Below are 22,172 nucleotides of genomic sequence, written 5' to 3'. Positions count from 1 at the left end.
CATCTTTTCTAGGAAATGTTAAAGTCTCACCTGTTGTACAACGGATAACATCGAAGTATCTGTACACTTAAACATTGAACGAACCCTATCTCGCTTAATTAAGCTTCAATTTTTTTCACATTTACTAACTGATTCTATTATCTCGGCATCCCATTCGTTCTTGTGTACTTAACGGTCTAGTGTGTAGGTGTCCACCGTCGTCCACCTACCACAAAATGTATCCTTAAATAGCCACGGGGATAACAACATCGTCTAACGCAATAATTTACGACGAACTAAAGTACCGCGAAGACGCTTTTATGCGAAGCAGGAAAGAGCGCCGGCCGAGCACTCCTCCCGAAAGGAGGAATGCCTGGACGAAAGGGCCCCACAAATTACGTGCGTTTCGTCGCATTTTATTCAAGTCCCGCGAAGATCGTGTCTTTGGGCAGGCCCCCGGGTTCAATCTCAGGTCGGTGATTACGGATTTCTGGGTTCGAGTGGCCAGGCGACTAGGAATCGTCGCTGGGTGTGCCCATCCTCTGCCATCTTCTGCCGGAACGACGACGACGACGACGACGACGACGACGACGACGACGACGACGACGACGACGACGACGACGACGACGATGACGACGACGATGGCTACGTGCCGCAGCGAAGGCGAGGAGGACGGAATCGTCTTAAACGCCAAATTGCACGTATGCTAAGTGGCCGCGATTCAAATTATTATTATCTCCCGGCCACAGGAATTACCCTTCCGAGAATGATTACACGCGGCAGTCGGGGACGCGCCGCGTTTATACGGCGGGGATCGTTTTGCTTTTAGGTGCCCCACAACGAGGGGCCGCCTTTTCTCTCCTCATTTGAATGCGATTTGGACTGCCAGCGATACGCAAGTAAATTCGTCAACGTCTCAGATACAATTTTTTAAAAACGAAATCTTACGCCGGTGTGGGTCGGATACGTAATGATGGGGGATTAAGAAATAAGAAAATTAATATCTTCGATTTCATAACTGATGAAATAAAAATTATTAATTCGTTGAAGGTCGGATCTGTTTATTTCTGTATTTATATATGTTTGCTTAAATTTACATAATATAATTAAAAATAAATATTTATATATTCATATACACTTGTTATTTTAAAATATTAAATTGATAGTTAAATACAATTGTAAATATTATTATTCACGAGTTTTTTTTCCTTTATTATATATTAAACTTAATAACGCCGAATACCGGTTACTGGTGCGGCAGTCAATATGTTAAATGATATTCTTTAAATTAATCAAAGAATTTATCTTTAAAAAAAATCTAGAAATCTTGTATATATTAATCAATTTTTTGCATATTTGAAATTAAAATTATAGGAAGTTGTATATTACTAAAATTATTTTCATATTTTTCACATTAAATTTTATAATTTTATTTCTTCTTTTTTAATTCAATTCTACCATAGGAGAAAAATATAGCATAATATATAAAATACAATAAAAAATAAAATAAAGAAGTGTGTGCATGAGAACCTCTGTGGAAATGATAGCGTATACAATTCGTGCGTTCCAGCTCTTGATTGGAGGTGATTCTCGTAATATGCCATTAATTTGAATACTTGCGTGATGAATTATTTAACGGTACGAATCTAATACATCATCGCACGTCTCTTCTTTTTAAGTTCCTCGTTTCTTGCTGGTAAACATCACTTATTCCTGATCACGGAGACTAATCCTTATCCACTCTCTAACTAAAAGCCTATATTTATTCACATGTTTCCACCAAAGAACTCAAGCAATTCCGAAACTGAATTGCAGAATTTTGATTCTTCTTGAATAAACGAGTTTTGAGGATATCAAATTATATTTGCGACATTCATGTTTGATCGCAATTTGAGCGGGACACTCGGATGATATTTCCCGGATGATCCCGAGGCGTATTGAAGTTCGTTTTCTTCCAACCAGAAGGTATTGGGTAGTTTTCAGGAATCCTAAAAATTCGAATTAGAGTCCATTGCCAAATATCATCGAGCAAATCGAGCAATAGAAACATAGAATTAGCGAGGAAACGTCGCACCTCGGGGGACATTCCTAAAGACTGTGCGAGGCACATCACGCGGGACCCTGATTTTGTAGGTGGGCCTTATAAAACACAGAAACATTTATCTTCGGGGACCTGGGTAACGTGTCCATACTCGTCCCGGGACCGAGCATCGCGCACCGACAGTAATTAGGGTTCATAATATGGCCCGCGGTGAGGATTTCGAAAAATCCCAAAGCGCCAAATCAACCAGATTCGTCGAATCGACAGATGGCCCCGACAGACGCACAGGAATTCCGTGGGTGGGTCCTCGCCCCAGGGAGCTTTCCGGAGCACAGGATTAGATCCAGAAATCACGGAATTGCGACGGTTACCTTTCGCTGTTCTTCTCTTTTCACTTTAACTTTGATGAAGTTCGGTAAGTTTATCCGAAGAAAGGCTTACAATATAAAAGATATTATTTTTATACAGTTTTTAACCATTCAATTTTATCTTTTAAAAACTTTAAAGTATATGAAAATAGATTTTAGTTAAAGTATCTATATAAAAATTTGATTGGATATAGATCTAAAAATAATTTTGTTGGACCATCAAAATAATTATTCAAATTGGTTGTTAGAATATTAAAAACATTTTGACAACATAATCAAACTTAAGTCCTGTATAGTTATTTTAATAAGTCAATAAAATTATCAATTTTCAGATCTGTATCCGGCCAAATTTTGACATACTTTAATAAAAATCATTCTTTCCGATAGATCATTCGAATTTTGATTTTAATTTTTTTTTTTATAATATAAATATTAGTACTTATTTTTAAAGTGAACTAATTTACTTTTTTTATTAATTTTACGAAAATCATACAATTATATATCGAGAATTTTTTACCTGTTCGGTGCAATCAGCAGACATGATTTATTGTCGGCGGCAGTTTTTCCATAATCGACAAAAACATGCTCTTTCCAAGTTAAAATTACTGGTTCTCCATTAAATGATCTCCATTTAATGATTCTCATTAAAATTTTCGAGACTAGAACGGTTTACATTCGGCGTATCTCTACTTCACGGAATCGGGTCCATAGAGCGTTGAATTCGGCGCCATAGGTAATACATGCGGGTGGAAGATTGCATGATTACAGTCATTATGGGAAATTTATAAAAAATCGATCGAGCTTTCATGGCATATATACACTATGATACGAACCCATCACGCCGATGTAATTTCTCTCTTACGGCAGCCTCTAATCGGTCCGATTACCCAAATTTCCGAAAAACTGGCCCGAATGAGATCGCGCGGCGGCAGATCTTCTGATGGAACTTTGATGGGTTTTTTGGATGCGATTTTCATTATTAACAATACAATCATCTTAATAACATAAATTTTATTGTTTAAATTAAACGTGACATATTATATTGTATCTACAAGAAAAGTACAAAGTTATAAGTTATGTTATATGTATATAGAGTGCGTTATGCGGTAATACTCGAGTACGAGATAATGGGAGATTTTTACTTTAGACGTTTGTGATCTCGTTTGGATATATTGTGAGATGAGGAGGAAAAATTATCATTGCAGGGAAAAATGAGGAGCGTAAAGAGGAAGAGGAGGAGGAGGAGGAAAAGGAGAAGGAGGAGGAGGAAGGATAAGAACTCACAAAAGATATAAAAATAAATGTAAATCGCCGAAAGCAGCTACGACAGAAGGCACGATAAATTGCTACATGGAAGCAGATGATTGCATTGAGTTACTATTAACAAATAATCGCTTCCGATCCGTTTGCTTACCATCATCATTCTGATCTTTCGTTAAATCTGATCGTTACAAAATATGTGAAACAAAATTGTTAAATAGCAAAATATGATATATATATAATAGCTAAAAATTAGGTTTTCGAATACAAAAATATTTATTATATATATATCTCATAAAACATTAAATCTCTCAAAATTATTTTAAGAAATTGCCAAATTACACGACATTAAGAAATAACTAAGAAATGTGAGTAAAACATTTAATTAATTTTACAAAAACATCCTTTTTTTTATACAACAAAAAGTTAATTAATTGTAATAAATATTAATGCATTCGATCTTGCAAATAAACACAAAAAATCAACTTATTAAATAAAAAGAGATTAATTTTAACTTTCTATTATTCACTCATTTTGTCTTCATGTTTTTATCTCTTACACTTCTTTAACACTTCTTTCTCATTTTCCTTGAATATATTCGCGATTTGTCCGTACGCCGAAAAGATATGCTAACAAGACAAAATAAAACTTGCTCTTAAGAGCGTTAATGTCGAAGTATGGATAAAACAAATAATGATATGAGTGTATGCATCATCACTTGGCAAATTAATGATTAAATCAAACAATTGCCAAGTTCAATTGCTATGTATTTACAAAATCTTTGTCCCATATTCAACCATCGAATCACTACGAATAATCGATGGGGAAAAAATTGCTTTTGACAGCACAAAGTAATGCGCAGTTTTCTCTCTCTTTTTTTTTTTAGTTTCGCTGCTATTACGAGCTTTGGCGATTGCGACAAGCAACTTAAATCTAAATCTTAAATCTTAAACCTTGTTAGTCCTTACGACTTTATACTAAAGAATACTATCTTCTTCTTTGCGCAAATCGCATAAACTTAGTCACATGTCGCGACGAATCGCGTAATTGCTTGACGCTCTCTTGATTTATATTAATTATTTTAGTCCGTAAAAAATAGCAATTAGTATGAGCGTACGTATAATTTCTTTCGCGAATACATATATATATTTATATAGACTATGTACTAGAACGCGTGTGTATATTTGGCTTGTGAGTCGATAATATGGAGATGGAAGTAAGAGCATCTAAAGGAGCATGTAAAATAAACACGCGCGTAAGTTGCAATAATTGTAGCAACAATTTTTAACAACTCAAGAATAAAATGAGAAATAGAGCAATTCTATTTAAAAATGCAAAAACATGATACTGAGCGAAAATAAGAGAGCATTTAAAACTAGAAATTAACACGTTCTTTGTACAAGAACGTATTCCTAAAATTCGCTTAACTTAGATCAATGTATCTACAAAATACAGACATCTCTAATTATAACAAAGTTATATTAAAAGAGACTGGGAGAAAGGACACATCACAACACAGTTCTAATAAGTACGCATGTGTTGTATCAGAAAAATATCTTTCGAAATTTGAAAATCCATCCTCATGTTGTGAAAAAGAAGATATTTAAAACAAACGATGTACACGAACCAACTTCGCATAGCTCTAAAGCATTATAGAAGCGAGGGATTATTCATCCGCAGTCTTATGATTCCCAATATCAAATTCATAGTTAAAAATAATACTATAGATGCTCGCATGATATCGCGTTCTTTATCCCTTTTTAACCCGAGTTTTCGAAGCGTGTTTAATCATTACGTTTTAATTATTTAAACGTTTTACTTTCGTATCAATGCATTACGCTGCGAATTAATAATGCAGTCATATAAATTAATATTTTAATTGGTCATGTAAGAAATACTTAAACTGTGTAAAAATATGCAAAGTTAGAAAATTAATATGAAATTTCGTGTTTTGTTGTTATATCTATGGAATTATTTGTCAAAATCAAAACATGAACTTTTTGTGGGATCAATCCAACGTAAATGAAATAAATCTAGAAAATATTGTCAAAGATGAATTACTGTGTTAAAATGTTCTGAAAAGAACATTTGAATAAATGAATAAATAACTGTGCATGAATTATCATGCTGAATCTTTAAACAGGTGGTAAGGCCCATAGAGTTGCAGTTTTGTCAGCAGAAGTACTGAGAAACGAGAACTCCGTCGGGTGCCAACGTCCAGAGATGACTTTGTCCTGATGTTGAGCAACTACGACACTAGGTAGAGGCATCGTAAGATCGCCTACAAAATTTTTTTCATTATGCTTTTCTAATTCTATTATTATAGTATTTGTAAAAGCATTAACAATACTATAAGTAATGAGAAATTAAAATCAATGGACAGGCCCACCTTGCAAGTCTGTGAGTACCAATTTGTTGTCGTATCCCGCCGTCAATAAGTAATACGCTGACGGTGAGAATCGTATGCTCCTAATATCTGCCGCGTGAGGTTTGAAGCACTGCACCGTTCTACCGCCGCGAATATCAAAGAGAACGCAACTGCTATCTTCATGACCGGACACCAACAGTCGGCCAGAAGGATCCACGCATAGCGCAGCTACGGGACTGCCGACCTGCAATGGAATCAGATGCTGATCAGACAAACAATGCCGTCTTTATTCCCGACATATCGATGGAAACGTTCGATAAAGATTCAATCCAAACAAAAAAAAAAAAAAAAAAAAAAAACAAATGTTTTGCGAACGGAAGAGATGGTGATGCGGTTTAATATAGATCGAATATTTATCGAACGTAAAAGCAACAATATCACAATGGAACAAAAAGATGCTGATGATGCCGATGGCGAATTGAACTGATCAAATGATGATAAAAATTTCTAATCTATTTTCGTTTTAATTTTTATCTTTAATGACCACAGACGTATCGGCGGAGAAACCCGACTCACCCGGCTACCAGGTACCGTCGCAGGTGTAACCATGTTAACGCAGCTTCTCGTCCTGAGATCCCAAAATCTAACTGTTTTATCCTGCGATCCGCTGACGAACATCGCTCCGCCCCAATTGTAAAGCGTCAGCACGTGGCCGCTGTGACCACTCAAGGCCTGGAAAGGTGTACCAGTCGTGCAATCGGTAACGTAAATCTTGCAATCGCCAGCACCTCCGCTGATCAGAAGGCTCGATTTGTTTGATGTGTCTTCGAGGAAGCACAGGTCACGTACGGTACCATCGTGCATAGTCAATTCGACCTCTTGCCCTGATGATTAAATATATAAAATCGATTATGTAATCGTAATCAAGAACTACTAAATTTTTTAATTATTTTAATCCGATCAGATGACAACAAACTAACTACACAATAAATTTCTAAATGAACAACACCTGAGCACCTGAGATACAAAGTCTGTAAAAGAAACGCAATTTCAACGATAAAATTTCATAATTTATATATATAAATATTTATTGTCATGTAAAAAATTTAGAATACAAATGGGCTAAGGCCATGGCCAAATTTGTACGGCCACGAGACATTAAGCCTCAAAATCACATTTGTCTTCGATTATCAAGTAAATACCTTCAAGATTCGAAGTATCGGCGTTAAAGCGCATTAACTTGACGGTTTTGTCGTTGCTTCCGGTTGCAATCAGCCGACCGTCTGGTGTCCATGCGAGACAATATATGGAACCCTTGTGATGTTTCGTTCTCTTAAAGAGAACGGTGGGTTGATATGTCTGATGATCTTCCCTGAAAAAACAAGCGATGCATCAAGCATATAATAAATATTTCAACGATTCGCAACGGCATAAATCATCCGTCTAAAGAAGCCGATTTCATTTCGTTCTATTTCGCGAGCCAATCAATCTGCCCCAAGGAGAACGAAGAATGCTCGCGGTCTCTTTCATTGAGCTGTTCTCCTTCCTCGTTCCCAGCCTTCATCAGCCGCGACTCTAATTGAAGCCGATATCGTTGCATACTGTGCACGTCGCTGGCTGCGAAGTTCGGCCGTGGAAACGAGGGAGAGGCGATCAACGATCTTAAAGAGACGGCGCACCGCTTTCACGGCGTCGATTTTTATGCAGATTTTAATTAAGCATAGCTCTTTTCTCACCACGCGCAGTCGACGCGTGTGAGATCGTGATCGCTTGCCTCCCCGATTGCGTCTGCCGATCAAGACGTTCCCTTACAAAATCTTTCCCCGGTTGTTAATTATTATTTGTCCTCTTGAATTTGTTCGGAATGATGCGCGAGATTAACGTCACTTCTGCCGCAATTTCTAGCGAGCGTCGAAGAGGAACGACTTTCGAAAGTGACGATACGATTATTCGCAGAGGCGGTTTCTCCGGATAATAACGACATAATTGGAGAAGAGGTTCGTACCAAGTGATAAAAGTGATGGAATTACTACGCACTGTTATTTAAGAGAACAATTAACATATTACTGCATATTAGAATATGAATATGATGTTAGAAATTTTTCAATGAAATTTGAGTGATGAGAATTTTGTAAAAATAATTTTTATAAAAGCGATGGAATTTCTAAAGAAATTTTCTTTCAGATTCAATTTCTAATAGATTAAAATCCAATTTGTTATAATAATAGCAAGATTTAAGGAATTAGATTTAAGACATTAAATCTTGCTATATATATTTTATTTTTGAATAATTCTCATTTCATTAGTTGACTTTTAAAATACTTTACGTTTCGTTTAAAAAAAATAGAAATATGTTGTCAGAATCGAAGCAATATCGTAAATGTCGACGCACATATAAAAAAAAGTCTTAATTATTAAAGTAATTATCTATGATAACTCTATAATAACTCAACCCAGCTAATTTTTTGTATATCTGAAAGTTGATATAGAAGTTGTGCAAGAAAAGAAAATATATAAATAAAAAGTAGAAATTCACATTTTAAATGACATATGTAAAAGTACACTCTCACTTATCAATTAAGTGAGTGTACGAACACGTATCCATCACGTTTACATGTACCTAATTTACATTAATTATAATTATAATTATTACTTTTCACATCTAGTTTTTTGATACTTCTTTTTTCTTAATAGCTGCAAGACCTCGTGACCTAGAGTATTTAACTGATCTATGATCTATTTAACTGTGATCTATGTATCCGTTCCATTTTACCCTTAGTTAAGCACAAACATCCTTTTTACACTCCTAGTGAAAGTATTTACCGACAAATGCTTTGATCTGGAGCGCAAGTAATAAAACCGCAGACTTATTGGCTGTGCAATATGACGTAAATATCAGCGGTGTCAAGTTCGTGATATCTCAATTTCAAGCCGAGCAACAGGAGTACATCGGATTCTAATTAAATGATCACGAAGTTAAGTTCCCACCTGCTCAAGGCTTCCTGTCGTTCAAGTCAACGTTAACTTTTGCTTCTACCGCGACGCAAAATATCACTATGTGAAAACAATCTTGCGATGCCTCGTAATTTTCCGCGCGTAATTACAAACACATAAGCATCGTTAATACCATAATTGCAACAGCGTAGTCATATTTCTTAAGACCATTAAACGGATTTTACGTACCGTTTATTCGCGTGCCTGACTGTTGCAACATAGGATAAACTTGTACGGCAATGCTTGAAAGATGCCCCGCGTCTGATGACTATTTAAGCAGTAACTTAAAAAATTACGTAAGACATACACACGTTTGTTGCACTTTATATTTTGCTAAATATAAATTTTCTGCGGCGCGACGGTAATATATCTCGCGTGCAAACTTTCTCGGCGCCAACGAAAATCGTTCCGCGCGCAAAGTAACAGCCCGAACGGAATACGGGGCTGCTCGCAAACGGACAAATGGAAATCGCTGCGCGTTATTGACTTTGGACACAAATTACAGCTCGTTGAACTTACCGGAACACCGTAATACAGCGTTAAATGAGCACTGCCGTGAATTCTAGACGGAATATTCCGCGAGTGAAAGGGGACCGTTTGTTGTCTACCTTGTAATGCAAAACAGACAATCTTGAACTATAACATAATGCCACTTCAAAAAACGATAAAACAATTTCATTCCAGGTAATTCCTATCCCGCGTCGTGTAAATGAGATTTTTACCTTTTTATTATTCTTAATTATAACTTCGTTACTTATTCACCCGCGACTACTTTACATTTTCCAGTTTTCATTTATTGCGAGCGTTACTTACTTTCTATAATCCATTTACATGCTCTGATGTTTTTTTAATCGGCATTGAAATTTAGAAATTGGCTTCAAAAATTAGGAGCGCCTTTAAATCTACGCAGTTCCTCAAATTTTTCGATTCCTAACGCATTTGAAAAAGTATCATATTAAAAATGTCATTCTGAATTAATGTGATTGAATGCAATAGGTGCGAATATAACTATAGGAAAAATAAAATATTGCAAATTGTGTTTAAGACGATATTAAAACGGAAACGACGTTACAGCACGTAGATAGCCGGTAATGGAAAAAACTGTACCGGCAATTCACATTCGCCGAGCAGGAATGCTCCGTTTGGCATGAAGGCCTCTGCCGCTCGTTAGGCCAGCATACCCGCGTAAAATTAGTTTAGCGGACGCGAATTTATACTTGACCCGCCTCAAATTTACATATAACAAAGCTTTTTCGTTACGTGTGAGTGACAACAAAGATTTTGTCGGTTGTAGTCAAAGTAGCTCATGAGTAGTTCATAATCGCATAAGATTACTCTCGACTTTCTATAATGCTAATTTAAAATATGTCTTTATCAAACTTTTAAGATAAACTATAGATAGACTCTTAAATATCAGATGTTTTTAAACGATAACCGTTAATTAGCGAGAACCCTGTTTTCCGTTAATTGCTTTTTTTCTAAATGATAATATCCTTATTATATCCTTGGAATTATGAACCTATAAATTGAAGAGCATTTATTCATTTGCTCAGCAAAATATTCATTACCAACCTGTTCTCCAATCTGCATTCGAAGCACAAACATTCGAAGCTGAAAGTCTAGTATTAATAACGACATAAGTTTTCGGCGCCTTATCGCATGTTATTATACGCATATCGCATACGTATATATTACAAGGTAATCTCCACCAAATTATAGCTTGCGATATTTCTAGCAATGCCGAGCCTTTTTTTCACGCGATAAGGGATATCCATTGCAACGTGGGAGAACGCGTTTGATTAATCGCGATCTCAATTCTAATTGCACCGAGCGCAGTTGCATTGATATTATCACATCAAGATGATAGATAAGTCCGAGCTTATTGAATAGCGTTCCGCTGTAAGAGCCGCTGTGATTTCTCTCGCGCTTTGCGCCGGCATTTTTCGTGGCGCGCTATCTCGGGATCCGAGATGTGTCCACCACGGAGTTAAAAATGGCACCAGACTTGGGTGAGCAGGATTTATCATCGCCACGACGAGCGGCGAATTTCAGTCCACGAAACGCGCTTATCGCAAACGTGAAGACATTCCGTTGCCCGTAATTTTTATTACCCCCTCCTCCTCCCTCCTCCTCTCCAACGATCGGGTCGGCCTTTAGCCGATTCGTTATAATTTACAATTATTCTCGCCGGCTGAAATGTATTACTCTTTCTCTCCTTCTTTCTTCCCTTTTCTCTTTTCATGTTTGTCACGGAAGCGTGAATGTAAATTCATCCGATTTCTCCTGCCTCTCGACGTGATGTATGTTCCTCACCGACCGTTTGAGTTTTTCGATAATTGCGTAACGCGAGCCCAATTATTATCTTTGCGTAAGAGTACAGTAACGAAATAGGATAATGCACCTCATCGAAGAAAAGAACGCGTGTCGGAGACTGTCATTAGTCGTCGACATGCCATCTCGAAGTGGCTTACACGCGACATCATCGAAGAGATTCCGCTTGTCACACACGCTTCTGGACGGAGACGGCGGTGTTACGGATCGGATTATTTCTGCGGTTCGATTGACTCGCATTTGCAATTTAGCGATTTCTCGAGCGTCCGAGTTGCAAAACAACTTCCACCCGCTATCGCGGGTGGACTTCCGCCGTCGATATGAAATGCATTTTGTAGAAAGTTCGATATCGACATTAACCGATTGTCCACGCATATTTATAAGTGCTAAGTGTGAAACTGCTTTATTGATAAAAGCACTTCACCGGCAGACTGAGCGTGAAAACACAATGTTGTAGACTGATTTATTATATGCAAATCTCCGATTTGAAATTATTATATATCGCAAATAATCATATATCATATATTATTATTATTATAACATTAATTATCAAAACATTAAGATTATTTTGTAGAATATTTAGAATATTATTTCTAGAATATTTCTAAGATATTTATAGTCTTAATTAGAATAAAAATGAAAATATTATCACAACATTGATCAGAGAATATCTACGAATATCGTACTTTGCATATATAATACTTATGAAAATTTTTCTCGAACGTCAAGAGAAACGTCACGATTTTTTCATGGAAGACGTGTTCAAAGGAAACGTAACTCTTACCTGACATCGTGCAACTTTGGGTAGGCGCATATTCGTAACGTTTTCGAGTTCGATCCCACGGCGTACAGCTTCCCATGGGGATGAAATTCGGCGCAGCGTATCGCCTGCACGTCCTCCAGGGCGGTGACGGGAACAAAGTGCGGCCTTCCGCCGCCGTTGCTGCTTCCATTGCTCGTGTCGAGTTCCGGTCTCGGCTCCTGCTGCAGAATGAGATGCGAACGATCGTTACTCAATTTGGCATTAATACGTAATTATCATCGTGCAAAGCGCACGGAACTAATAATACGCTCGTCGTAGCGCGGCCGAACGCGGCCGATTAAGAGTCACGCTGTTGTTGCGGCGCCTGCAAACGGAATGCAGCCGCGGAAAACGCAGGTATCGTGATACAACCTGCCGCTTTAACGAGATCTAATGAATGCCTACCGGCACAAAGCAACCGTTTTTATTTGCGGAAGGGACAAGTACCGCCGCAATTTCCGGATGCACTTCTGCGTCCGGTTGCGGCGATGAATATGGAATCGTTGCGGTGAGATGAACGTAAATATCCAAACAATATCATCGCACTTGATGACTCGCATTCTCGTTGCTTTCCAAGAATATTGTATCTACTTACGAACTGCATGTGCTAAAATTGTTAGATATGCGGTGAAATACAATAATTTATATTTTATGTTTGTATTTACATTTATGTAAAAAACATATAGAAAAGAAAATATTAAAAATTTTAATTTTAATTTCTTTTCATATGTTTGTTGTTCTTTTCATATACAAGTAAAAGTAAAAAATTAATATAAATGGAAATAAATATAGCAAAATGATAATTATAAAAATTATTCAGATAATAATCTGTAATATGAGTATAATTTCGAAGTTTCTTTACAAAATTGTTGAAGATGTTAATTACATTCGCTTTGGTGCGATAATTAACGATCGCACTTTCATTTAATCCTTTCGCGACTAGTAAATTTTTTTTTGAATCAATTAATATGCCTAACATGGAAATATGCATGTTTCGTGTATATATAAAGAAATTTCACTTTCTCGTTTCACGCAAGACGCAAATGATGCGCTCTTCTTGCGAGATAGTTTATTACTCCGAACTAGCTAAACCAGCTCGAATATTGCAGGCAGCGAACCGAGCGGAAGGCGAAAAATTCTGAAACATTAGAAAGTTAGGCCCTAGGTAAATTTCTATCTCGTCGTGTTTGCATGCAAATGGTTATGTTAATTACTTCGAAATATTCATGAAATATTATTTAAGCTTGTAAAAGTCAAAAGAATACTAGTTTTCCTCTCTTTTGTTGCCATTAAACAAAGCACGTGCATTAGGTAAACCGACACTAATAATCCGAAGGTTCTCCATTATAAAAAAGGCGACGTATGTGCGGCGAAACTGATCGATAATTTCACGCGATCATTTGCCACATAGACGTAATAACTGTAATTCTTCAACATCGACAGTTGAGCAACTGTTATGGAATTATTGTCTGCAGAAAAAGCTCTCGATGTTTCTCGGCGCCAAGCACGTCTTTTTCTCAAGTTACGGGCCCGGAATCGTTTCGCGATTCGCATTTGCGTAACGGCGCGCTTCGCCACGCTTTTACTTTCAAGCCGCGAGATTGGCTGCGACCGTTTATCTAGATGGATAAATTAGCAAAGCAAATGCGCGCTCTGCCCGTTGTTGTTCTCTTCTTGGCAAACCGTGCAGCACGAGCGGAATTATGAGCGCTCGCGTGCGTTTTCACGCGGTGGCGTATGGCGCTTAACGGCGCTGAAGCTGATTCTTGCCAATTGGTATGACTTACACACGTGTAATTAGATCTCGAATGCGTGCATCAGATCTTCACGAGGAGATAAAACTTATAAAAAAAAAAAAAAAAACCTACAGACCATGAGCAGATAAAAATATTTCCAAGCTTAATCGTTGTTAATGTATATAAAAAACTCTTCAACTATGATTCGATGTAAAGATAGGTTCACAAACTTGTAAAGTGTATTTACACCGTTGTAAAAGTATCGTGTAAAGGAGAACAATGAAAAGAGATTGCATTAAGAACGGTATTTAATATACCACCTACTTCACAAGTGCATTGTTGTCTGAATAAATATCGCGTTAATCATCATTGTATGATTCATTGATTTTGTTCGATAAGAATTTTTTATTTTATTTTAATGAGTCAATCCGAACAACAAGTGAACGGGATTGAAGGGTGAATCGGGCTAGATTTTTAATTACAATCTCGCTTGCTAAATTACTACCTTTCACCTTAAAGCTTGCTCTACCTAATTCGCTGCAAAACAGCTGTTCTTACATCCACAAGCATTTGTATTTCCTATAAAAAATTCGAAATTTCTTTTTAATACGATTCATCTTCAGTTCTATTCGCCAGCCATCCATAGTCATTATTACTCCGTGAAAAGGGAAACAACAATCGTGTACGACTTTAACGATTATTCTTTCGCGAGTAGATGTCCCGCGGTTTACGAGTGAGAACAGTGAAGAATCGATTGTAGACCCATGAGAAATTCCCATTTCCGCGAAAATTCTAACATGCGACGATCTCCATGCAACGATCTCCCGAGCGGTTTAACGAGCCGGAAACGTTTCTCGATCGTAAGTCTGTCGGGAAAAGCAGATGGAGCATCGGGAAAGGTAAAGCCTAGTTTTGCCGATCGGGTCAATCAACCCGCCATCGTCGGCCATCGTTATAGACATTCGGTCTTAATAGCTCTGCACAGCCTTGCGAAAGCGTCTGCTGCCAGCGATGCAGACGGAAACTTTATAGCGCATGGATGGATACTTCGAGATCCCGAACGAAAGCGGGACGAAGATGATGCAAATGCAGTTTCGAGCATCGCGCTGTTTCGCATTCGATTCTTTATCTATGTGCGCATCAATAGAATTACCGATGAATGAAACTCTTACCTAGCGAGGCGTTATTCTCCACTAAAATTATAGAGTAAGCAACTCTTTGTGATTAATATCTATGTAATAATAATAATTTTTTAAGCAAATGTGATTTTTTATATATAAAACGCGGTTATATATAAAAGCAGTATAAAAGCATTTATATATGGCGATACAAAAACTATGATTATCTAAACGTATAAGGCAGATACTTATCTATTATTAACGTTAATCGAAACATCGATGCGTCCAGTTCCACATATGATAATAGCTGACATCCGTGACCTTAATTCCTCTAAATGGTCAATCTCCTCGGTACTTGCCGAGGAGGAAAGGGTGGATCGCGAAGGATCCGCCGGATGCCCCGAAGGCCTTCGGACACGCGTCTCTTCGATCGAAGATTGGAGGGACGAGTCCAACGACGCGTGGCACAATGAAAAACAACTAATAAAGGGGCCTTGACCTGATTGTCGACTCCGGCTTTTTACTTTCCTCCAGCGCCGTGTCACTAAAAAACGACGAGACGCGCGCGAGAATTTACGCGTCGCGCATACCTGCGTAAATGCGCGAGATATTAATTATCAATTCGCTCGTTCTAGATGCACCCAGATGATCCGCAATCACGACGACTCGATAAAAGATCGGTCGATATTAACATCGACGGTATTAAACGATTTTTTTTCCCGCGGATCGTCGATAATCACGAGCATAAATTTTCATTCTTCTCGGAAAAACCGGTCGAACCGGATCTATCCATGGATCAATTTCAATCTCGAATATCTAGATAACCATAGAAAAAGAAACTCAATCCGACGATTAGAAGAACGTTTGATTAAACGGTTCAATGCAAAGGACAAATATGTCTATAAAGTTGATATTTTTCAGATGACAAAAACCGATAAAATATTTTCTATATCTGGGTTACGACATACTTTTTCGTCGCCGATCGGGCAGAAATCGAAGGTGCATTGCGCACACAACACAAGCGTGTGCGAACGAAAGGACACTCGAGATTCCGATGTGCAATTTCACCGCGTAATTTAGCACGAAATCTTTATGTGAAATTCTGAGCGTCCTGCAACCGGGAAGAGAACGCTCGTCGTACCATCGTGTTCTTTACTTTAAAAGCATATTACGTATAATTAATGTGTTCAACTCCTTATTTAGCGCGTTACATTCAATTAATATGATTAATTATTGCTACACTCGCGCGCGTTGACTTGAGATTTTTTTACTAAGATACGAAGAATGCGAAGATATATTAAGAAATAATTTCTCTTATATTAATGAGAATAATAGCCGAGAAATTTATTCAGATATGCTAAGCGAATGCGGAAGTGAATTAAGCATCGCGGATATAGTGCAAAACAACACACTCCCGCAGATGTCATCGGACGAGAAAGATTCTTCAAGAATCGGTAAAATACAGTCCTAACTAATTAAATTAGATTAATGAAGAAAAAATAAGATTGGGAATTGAATTTCGATACCAGAATGTAAAGTAATTCCAGAATTCTGGTGACATTTCATAGGTCACTTGCAGCCAACAAGTTCTCGCACTTTTTTCAAAGTGCGAACAAGATATTGCAAGATATTGCATTTGGTCTCAAATGAGCCTAATATATTATGTACGACTATATTTCTCGACCAGAGACATTTAACTCGACTGGCTACTTTTAGATGTAAGTAGTAATTCAAACGATGGTATCGGATCTAAGAAAGCTGAGAATGAAGCAAATAAACTCCTTATTAAGCGTTGCAGTTCTGATTATTACGCTGATTATTAATTAACGCGTCTGTCATTATTCAGCTATTATAGAAGCATCATTTTTTTTTTTTCTTTACTTTAAATACGATACTCTCGAGCGCATCGTCTTGAATTATGAGCGACGTCACATTAATTTTCTTACGTAGCGGTAATTTCGATTCTCGAGGAAGTCTTCGTAGCTTTCTACCGTATGTACGAAACGCACGCGACGTAGATTATAATTAAACGGTCGATTACGACGACGTGGCGCAAAACGCTCTTGGTTGATGGTAGGCTCGCTGCCGGAGAGCGGGAGAGGGACTCGAAAATTATATCGTTACTGTCTTTCGACATACGTGTAATTCGCTCTCTACTCACCAGGAACAAAGTCGACCCGCCAATATACATTCTTCCTCCTAGTTGTCGCGAGCTAATGCGTCCCGTCACATTAATTGCGCAATGCAAAGAATACTCCGCTTTCACTGAAGAAACGGTGCTGGATTATCGTGCACCGATCATTGACCGCGATAAATCTAGTAATCAATTCAATTCCCCGATCGATTGTTTTTCACAATAAAGAGAGTCCGCCCCAAACGAGCAGGAAGTCGAGACATGTCGGAGCTTTGACGAGTTAACAAAAAACTTAATCGATATCGCACCGATCGGACAGAACGATTTGTTTTCCCATGTACGCACGTAATTGAGATTTATCGATAATATCAGAATACACGACCGATGTTGGACCGTACTCGGGTCTCGCTTTTGATCGATTCACGGGGATCTATCGATCCGCTTCGATCTGCCAGTCTGTCGATCCGTCAACGCGGTGTGTCTAATTAGCAACGAAACTGGCTAACAACGTAACAATTTAATGACCGGCAGCTGGTTAACGACACTTTTTAATTGCAGGCATGATACTAGATTGCGATGGATCACCGAGACGCGATCGATCGTGAGAAATAATGGAATATAATCGCGATAGTCAACGAGGATCTCTCCGTAGCTCCACGAAGCGTGAAATAAAAGACTTCGGATTATTCGTGTTGATTAGCGATTATTTCGACGGGGCAAATTAACTTTCTTAATAAAGAAGGTAATGGTTGATTAATTCGATCTATAAGGAACACTTTCTAACCCGGGGTTAGTTGAAATTGCGGCTCATTAAAGATGCATAATTTAGAAAAAGATATGGACCGGATCGTATTACCAATAAAAAAAAGAACAGGATACCTGTTGCAACAATTATGTCTGAGACATTTGCAAACATGAATATGAATGAAGAAATATTAGAAATAAAAAATATGTAACAGAAAAAAAAAAGAGAATTAAAAATAGAATTAAATTAATTCAGGATTTACAGGTTTTTTTTTTATGTCTATGATATTAATACCTCGTTATTTTTTTAGTTTATTCGAAACGTGCGTTTTCCTCATGTAAAGACATCTTACTCCTAAATCCCAAAGCGTTTTATACGCTTTAAGATTTATACAATAGCACAGATGTGTAATTTGCGGAGCTTATCGTATAATGCTGTGTATAGCTATTCAAGCGGATACTCTCCGGAATGATAAACGCGACTTATTTATTTCCGTTCCGTGAGCAAAGTTGAATTCCACGGAACACTTTCTTCGACCGACATTCGTGAATCGCGGCAGACGCGAGAAAAAGCGATTATCCCCACCGCCGTGAATTGAGACGCCAAGTTCCGGAATTGTATAATTACGGCGAGGCGAGCACAAACGTCGCGACTGTGGTTTCTCCTTGAAGCGTTTTGTAAGCGCATAGCGATTATAATCTTGTCATTGCGTGCCGGATGATTTAGCTAATTCAGTTTAGAAGGCGACGCGCGAAGCGGCGCGTTTCCGGAATTAAGAATGTAGAGAGATAGATTGTGCAACGGTGACCAGCCGATTGCTCAGGCCAGATTAACAAACTCACTGATCTGTAAATCTCGTCTGAAAGTCGTTCTGGCGGTTTACGTGTGTGCAAAGTTGTGCATTAGTCATATAGAGGTGTATTATACGAGGAGACACGACCACGATAACTTGCGAATGAAAAATCATATCGAGAATAAATAGTCCGTTGCGCGATGACTTAAGATATGACGCAAATAAACTCACTAATTGCCTTTAGTAAGTCTAGTAAGCTAACAAGTATAATAGACTATTATACATATATATATAACATATATACACACATAAAAATTGTATATACAAAATAAAACAGATAAAGTAATTTTATATGCCTTAAACATTAGAAAGCGCGGAATCAATAAAATTAATGAAAATGCTTAATCAACTATATATGTAAAATTATTTATAGAACGATAACTAATTTATAGGAGAAATTCTTAATAATTCTCATAATTCTTAAAAGTTTTTGTTATATGTAAAAAGATAAACGCGTGTAATAAAAAATAAAGAAATATATTGATATTTACTCATAGGATTTTTAATCATGACAAATAAATTTCTTTCGAGAGGTACTTTTGAAAACGCAACCAACTGCGGAAAAATTACATTTTACGAGGAGGACCAAGAGCAAGCCGCCTGTAAGAATCTCAACACACCATATAGCTACCACGTCGTCTTCCCGGCTTGTCATTCCTGCTGTCCTCGGATCTTCTGCAGATCTTGCCAACCCTCTCAAAGGTGTTCAACGCGCGTTCCTCCGTGTCAACGTCCAAGAGGTTCTCCATGGATCTGCGAATCTGCCGGCACACGTTCGCGCCCTTAGGACTGTTCCTCTGCAAGTGGTTGCCATTCTCGTCGTGATAATCGTCCCACTCGCTCATCTCGCTCCTGACATCCTCTAGAGATCTGGTTCTACCGACAGCGCACGTGCAAGGTGGCATGCTTCTGCTGAGACCACCCGAGCTCTTGGCTCGTCCTCTCGGTCGTTCCATCATCATCATGCCAGGCGGTGGCATCGCCACCGGCGACACTTGAAGTGGCGACATCGCCTGCGGCGGAGGCGGCAAGGCGTTTCTATACAACGGCGCCAAGTAATAGTAATCGCGCGATTTGTTGGGATTGGCGGTGATCCTCGGAGCAGGTACGTAATTATAGTCGGGGATGTGAGGGGTTATCCACTGTGCCAAAGTGTCCAGAGGCACGGGCCGATAACAATAGGAAGGCGCTCGGTTGTTCCTGTACATCGGTGGCCAAGGCCGATGCTGCTTCAGATCAAAACGCGGATCCATGCGTGGATCCAGCACTCGAATGTCTCCCATCGTGGATTGTGACGTATTATCTGCCTTACAAGATCTTGGAGAGGAGATTATTTCAGAATCAGTTGACGTATACCGTCATACTTTCTGAATTCTCAAATTTCTTGAGCGATCAGAAAATATGTTTTATTAAATATATTTTTCTAATTATATTTCAATATAAGATTATTTGTATTAAATAATGTTTTTTTTTTTTTTTTTACTAATTTTTGTAATCAAAATAATTTCATGATTTTCTTTCAAGCCAACATTTCTTTTAAAAGCCAGTTGTTATGAATAATTCTCGTATGATAAATATCACGTTTAACTATTGTTGATCGTTGAAAACTCAAAAAAATCATTGACGAATCGACGCTAACGAGAGTTATCAAAGATCAATGTCGACGAAAGCGCTCAGCGGTGTTGGAGCATCGTACGTTTAGAGAGTTTAGCACGCTCGGTCGAGTAATGGAGAGACCATGGATTAGAAACGTCTCTCGATGGAACGACGCTGAAGCGAGGACCGAGAGAAAAGTTCAATGATGCGCGACGAGAAATTTTGGTTGATTTTCACCACTTTCCTATGCCCTTCGGCGGACTCGCGAAGAAGAGATCACTTTCAAATGTGGTTCGACATCTCACTTCACTTTCGGGCGGACTTATCGATCTCGAGCTGTCACCGACAATCGAAGAATTGGCCGTTTTGACCTTGTCATCGTGCTCTTTTTCAATCGTCGCTCTCGGATCTCGGTCTCTTTCGCTTCTCCAAGTTTTATATCGAGAAACACTTGATCTCCTTCAACACTCAGGGAACACTTGAGGTAATCGAAAACGATCTCGCGGATCGCGAACTATCGCGGCCCGTGCTCAGCTGGGTACGACGAAGGAGTGCGTAGACTACGTTCTCGCCGAGAGCTACTATGGTCCGTTGAGAAACGACCCACTTCTCCTCGTCGTTGAACGCGAAAGACTTCGTCTCTCCTACCACCGCGAAACTCATCCCCCTTTCTTTCGCGCATATCGTGCGAAGCGAGAGTAGTTCGCGATCTCGTCGAGGGAAGATTGCTTGGATCTTAAATGGCCTGTTGTCAAATAATGTTGATTTATGAATTTCGTTAATACTCGCCATTGTGGTATAAAATGCAGTATGTTTTCGACACAGATGGAAAGATTGGGAAAGCAACTCAACTTACAACATATTTACAATAATATAAATGTAATCGTTTCCAAGTACCAGGATATAAATATTCTTTTTGGTTTGCAATAAAAGCCAAAAGGCATATTTTATATATATATATGTGTGTGTGTGTGTGTATTTATTAGAATATTTTTTATTTGCCATCTATAATATTTCAACTCGTAACTGCAATATTTTTAAAGTTTAAAAATGTTATATTAAATATAACTATAATATAGAAAAGCGCAATAAAAAATAAAATAAAAAGTAAAATAACAAACAAAAAAAACACATACAGCTGTCAACTACAGAATAATTCGATATAAATGAAATTTAATTGTAAATTGCCATTGATGTAACAAAGATATAAAATTAAAGTTAAGATACTAAAATAATTATATCAAAGCAATTATGCTGTACAGAACAATAGCGATTGCATGATAGTCTCGCAATATACGTGTGATCTCATTTGAAAGAATCAATGAGAATATCTTCGTTAGAAACATAGCAAAGATCGCGCAATAGAAATAAAATTAAAAACAGAATTGTATAGAGATAAATACTTGTTACAAAAATACGAATATTAACGCGTTATAAAATGAAGAATTTTCTTCAAGAGTTTACTCTGGATAGGCAACATATGAAATTTCCATATCCATATGAAAATTCACAATCTCCCGTCTCGTTCGATGAAATCTCGTAAACAAGATCTCCAAGATCTATCTTCACGAACCAAGGAAAGAGATAATCGCATCCATCAGGAAAGCTCGATGATATACATGGCAGATGAAAAAAAAAGGAAGAGGAGCAACTGCAACATTCATTTTCCATCCTTTCTCGCTTTCACTGCGCGATCATCTTTTTCAGCGACAACCACCGAGGCCCATCCGTACGTATTAATCTTGTTTCGAGATAGAAATCGCGTCATTATTCGCAGGAAGTGAGAATGAAGGTGGGCGTCGAGAACCAACTTGTCAGCTCGATCATTTTCATATCGCAAAACGCAT

The 22,172-nt window shown here is 38.0% G+C and overlaps 1 protein-coding gene across 8 annotated transcripts in view; it reads right to left on the bottom strand.

Annotated features, from left to right (window-relative positions):
* Positions 1-3,384: 3,384 nt before the first annotated feature.
* LOC105429009 (WD repeat-containing protein 47) overlaps positions 3,385-22,172 on the bottom strand; it is a 62,157-nt gene continuing 43,369 nt past the window's right edge. For 5 of the 8 annotated variants that reach the window (XM_011641652.3, XM_011641654.3, XM_089082599.1 and 2 more), the window contains 5 exons: positions 12,126-12,325; positions 7,219-7,388; positions 6,593-6,900; positions 6,038-6,278; positions 3,385-5,929 (listed from right to left, as the gene is read on the bottom strand). In XM_011641652.3, the coding sequence (XP_011639954.2) occupies positions 5,784-5,929; positions 6,038-6,278; positions 6,593-6,900; positions 7,219-7,388; positions 12,126-12,325 (1,065 nt within the window). In that variant the 3' untranslated portion in view covers positions 3,385-5,783. The remainder of the gene's footprint in view (positions 5,930-6,037; positions 6,279-6,592; positions 6,901-7,218; positions 7,389-12,125; positions 12,326-22,172) is intronic. The other 3 variants (XM_011641653.3, XM_089082603.1, XM_089082600.1) reach the window with 1 other exon arrangement.

This window comes from Pogonomyrmex barbatus, unplaced genomic scaffold (assembly GCF_055798465.1).
Source record: "Pogonomyrmex barbatus isolate J1 unplaced genomic scaffold, ASM5579846v1 scaffold6, whole genome shotgun sequence".
In the NCBI taxonomy this organism is placed as follows: Eukaryota; Metazoa; Arthropoda; class Insecta; order Hymenoptera; family Formicidae; genus Pogonomyrmex; species Pogonomyrmex barbatus.
Note: the sequence above shows the minus strand (reverse complement) of the source record. Positions and strands in the feature narration are given on the sequence as shown.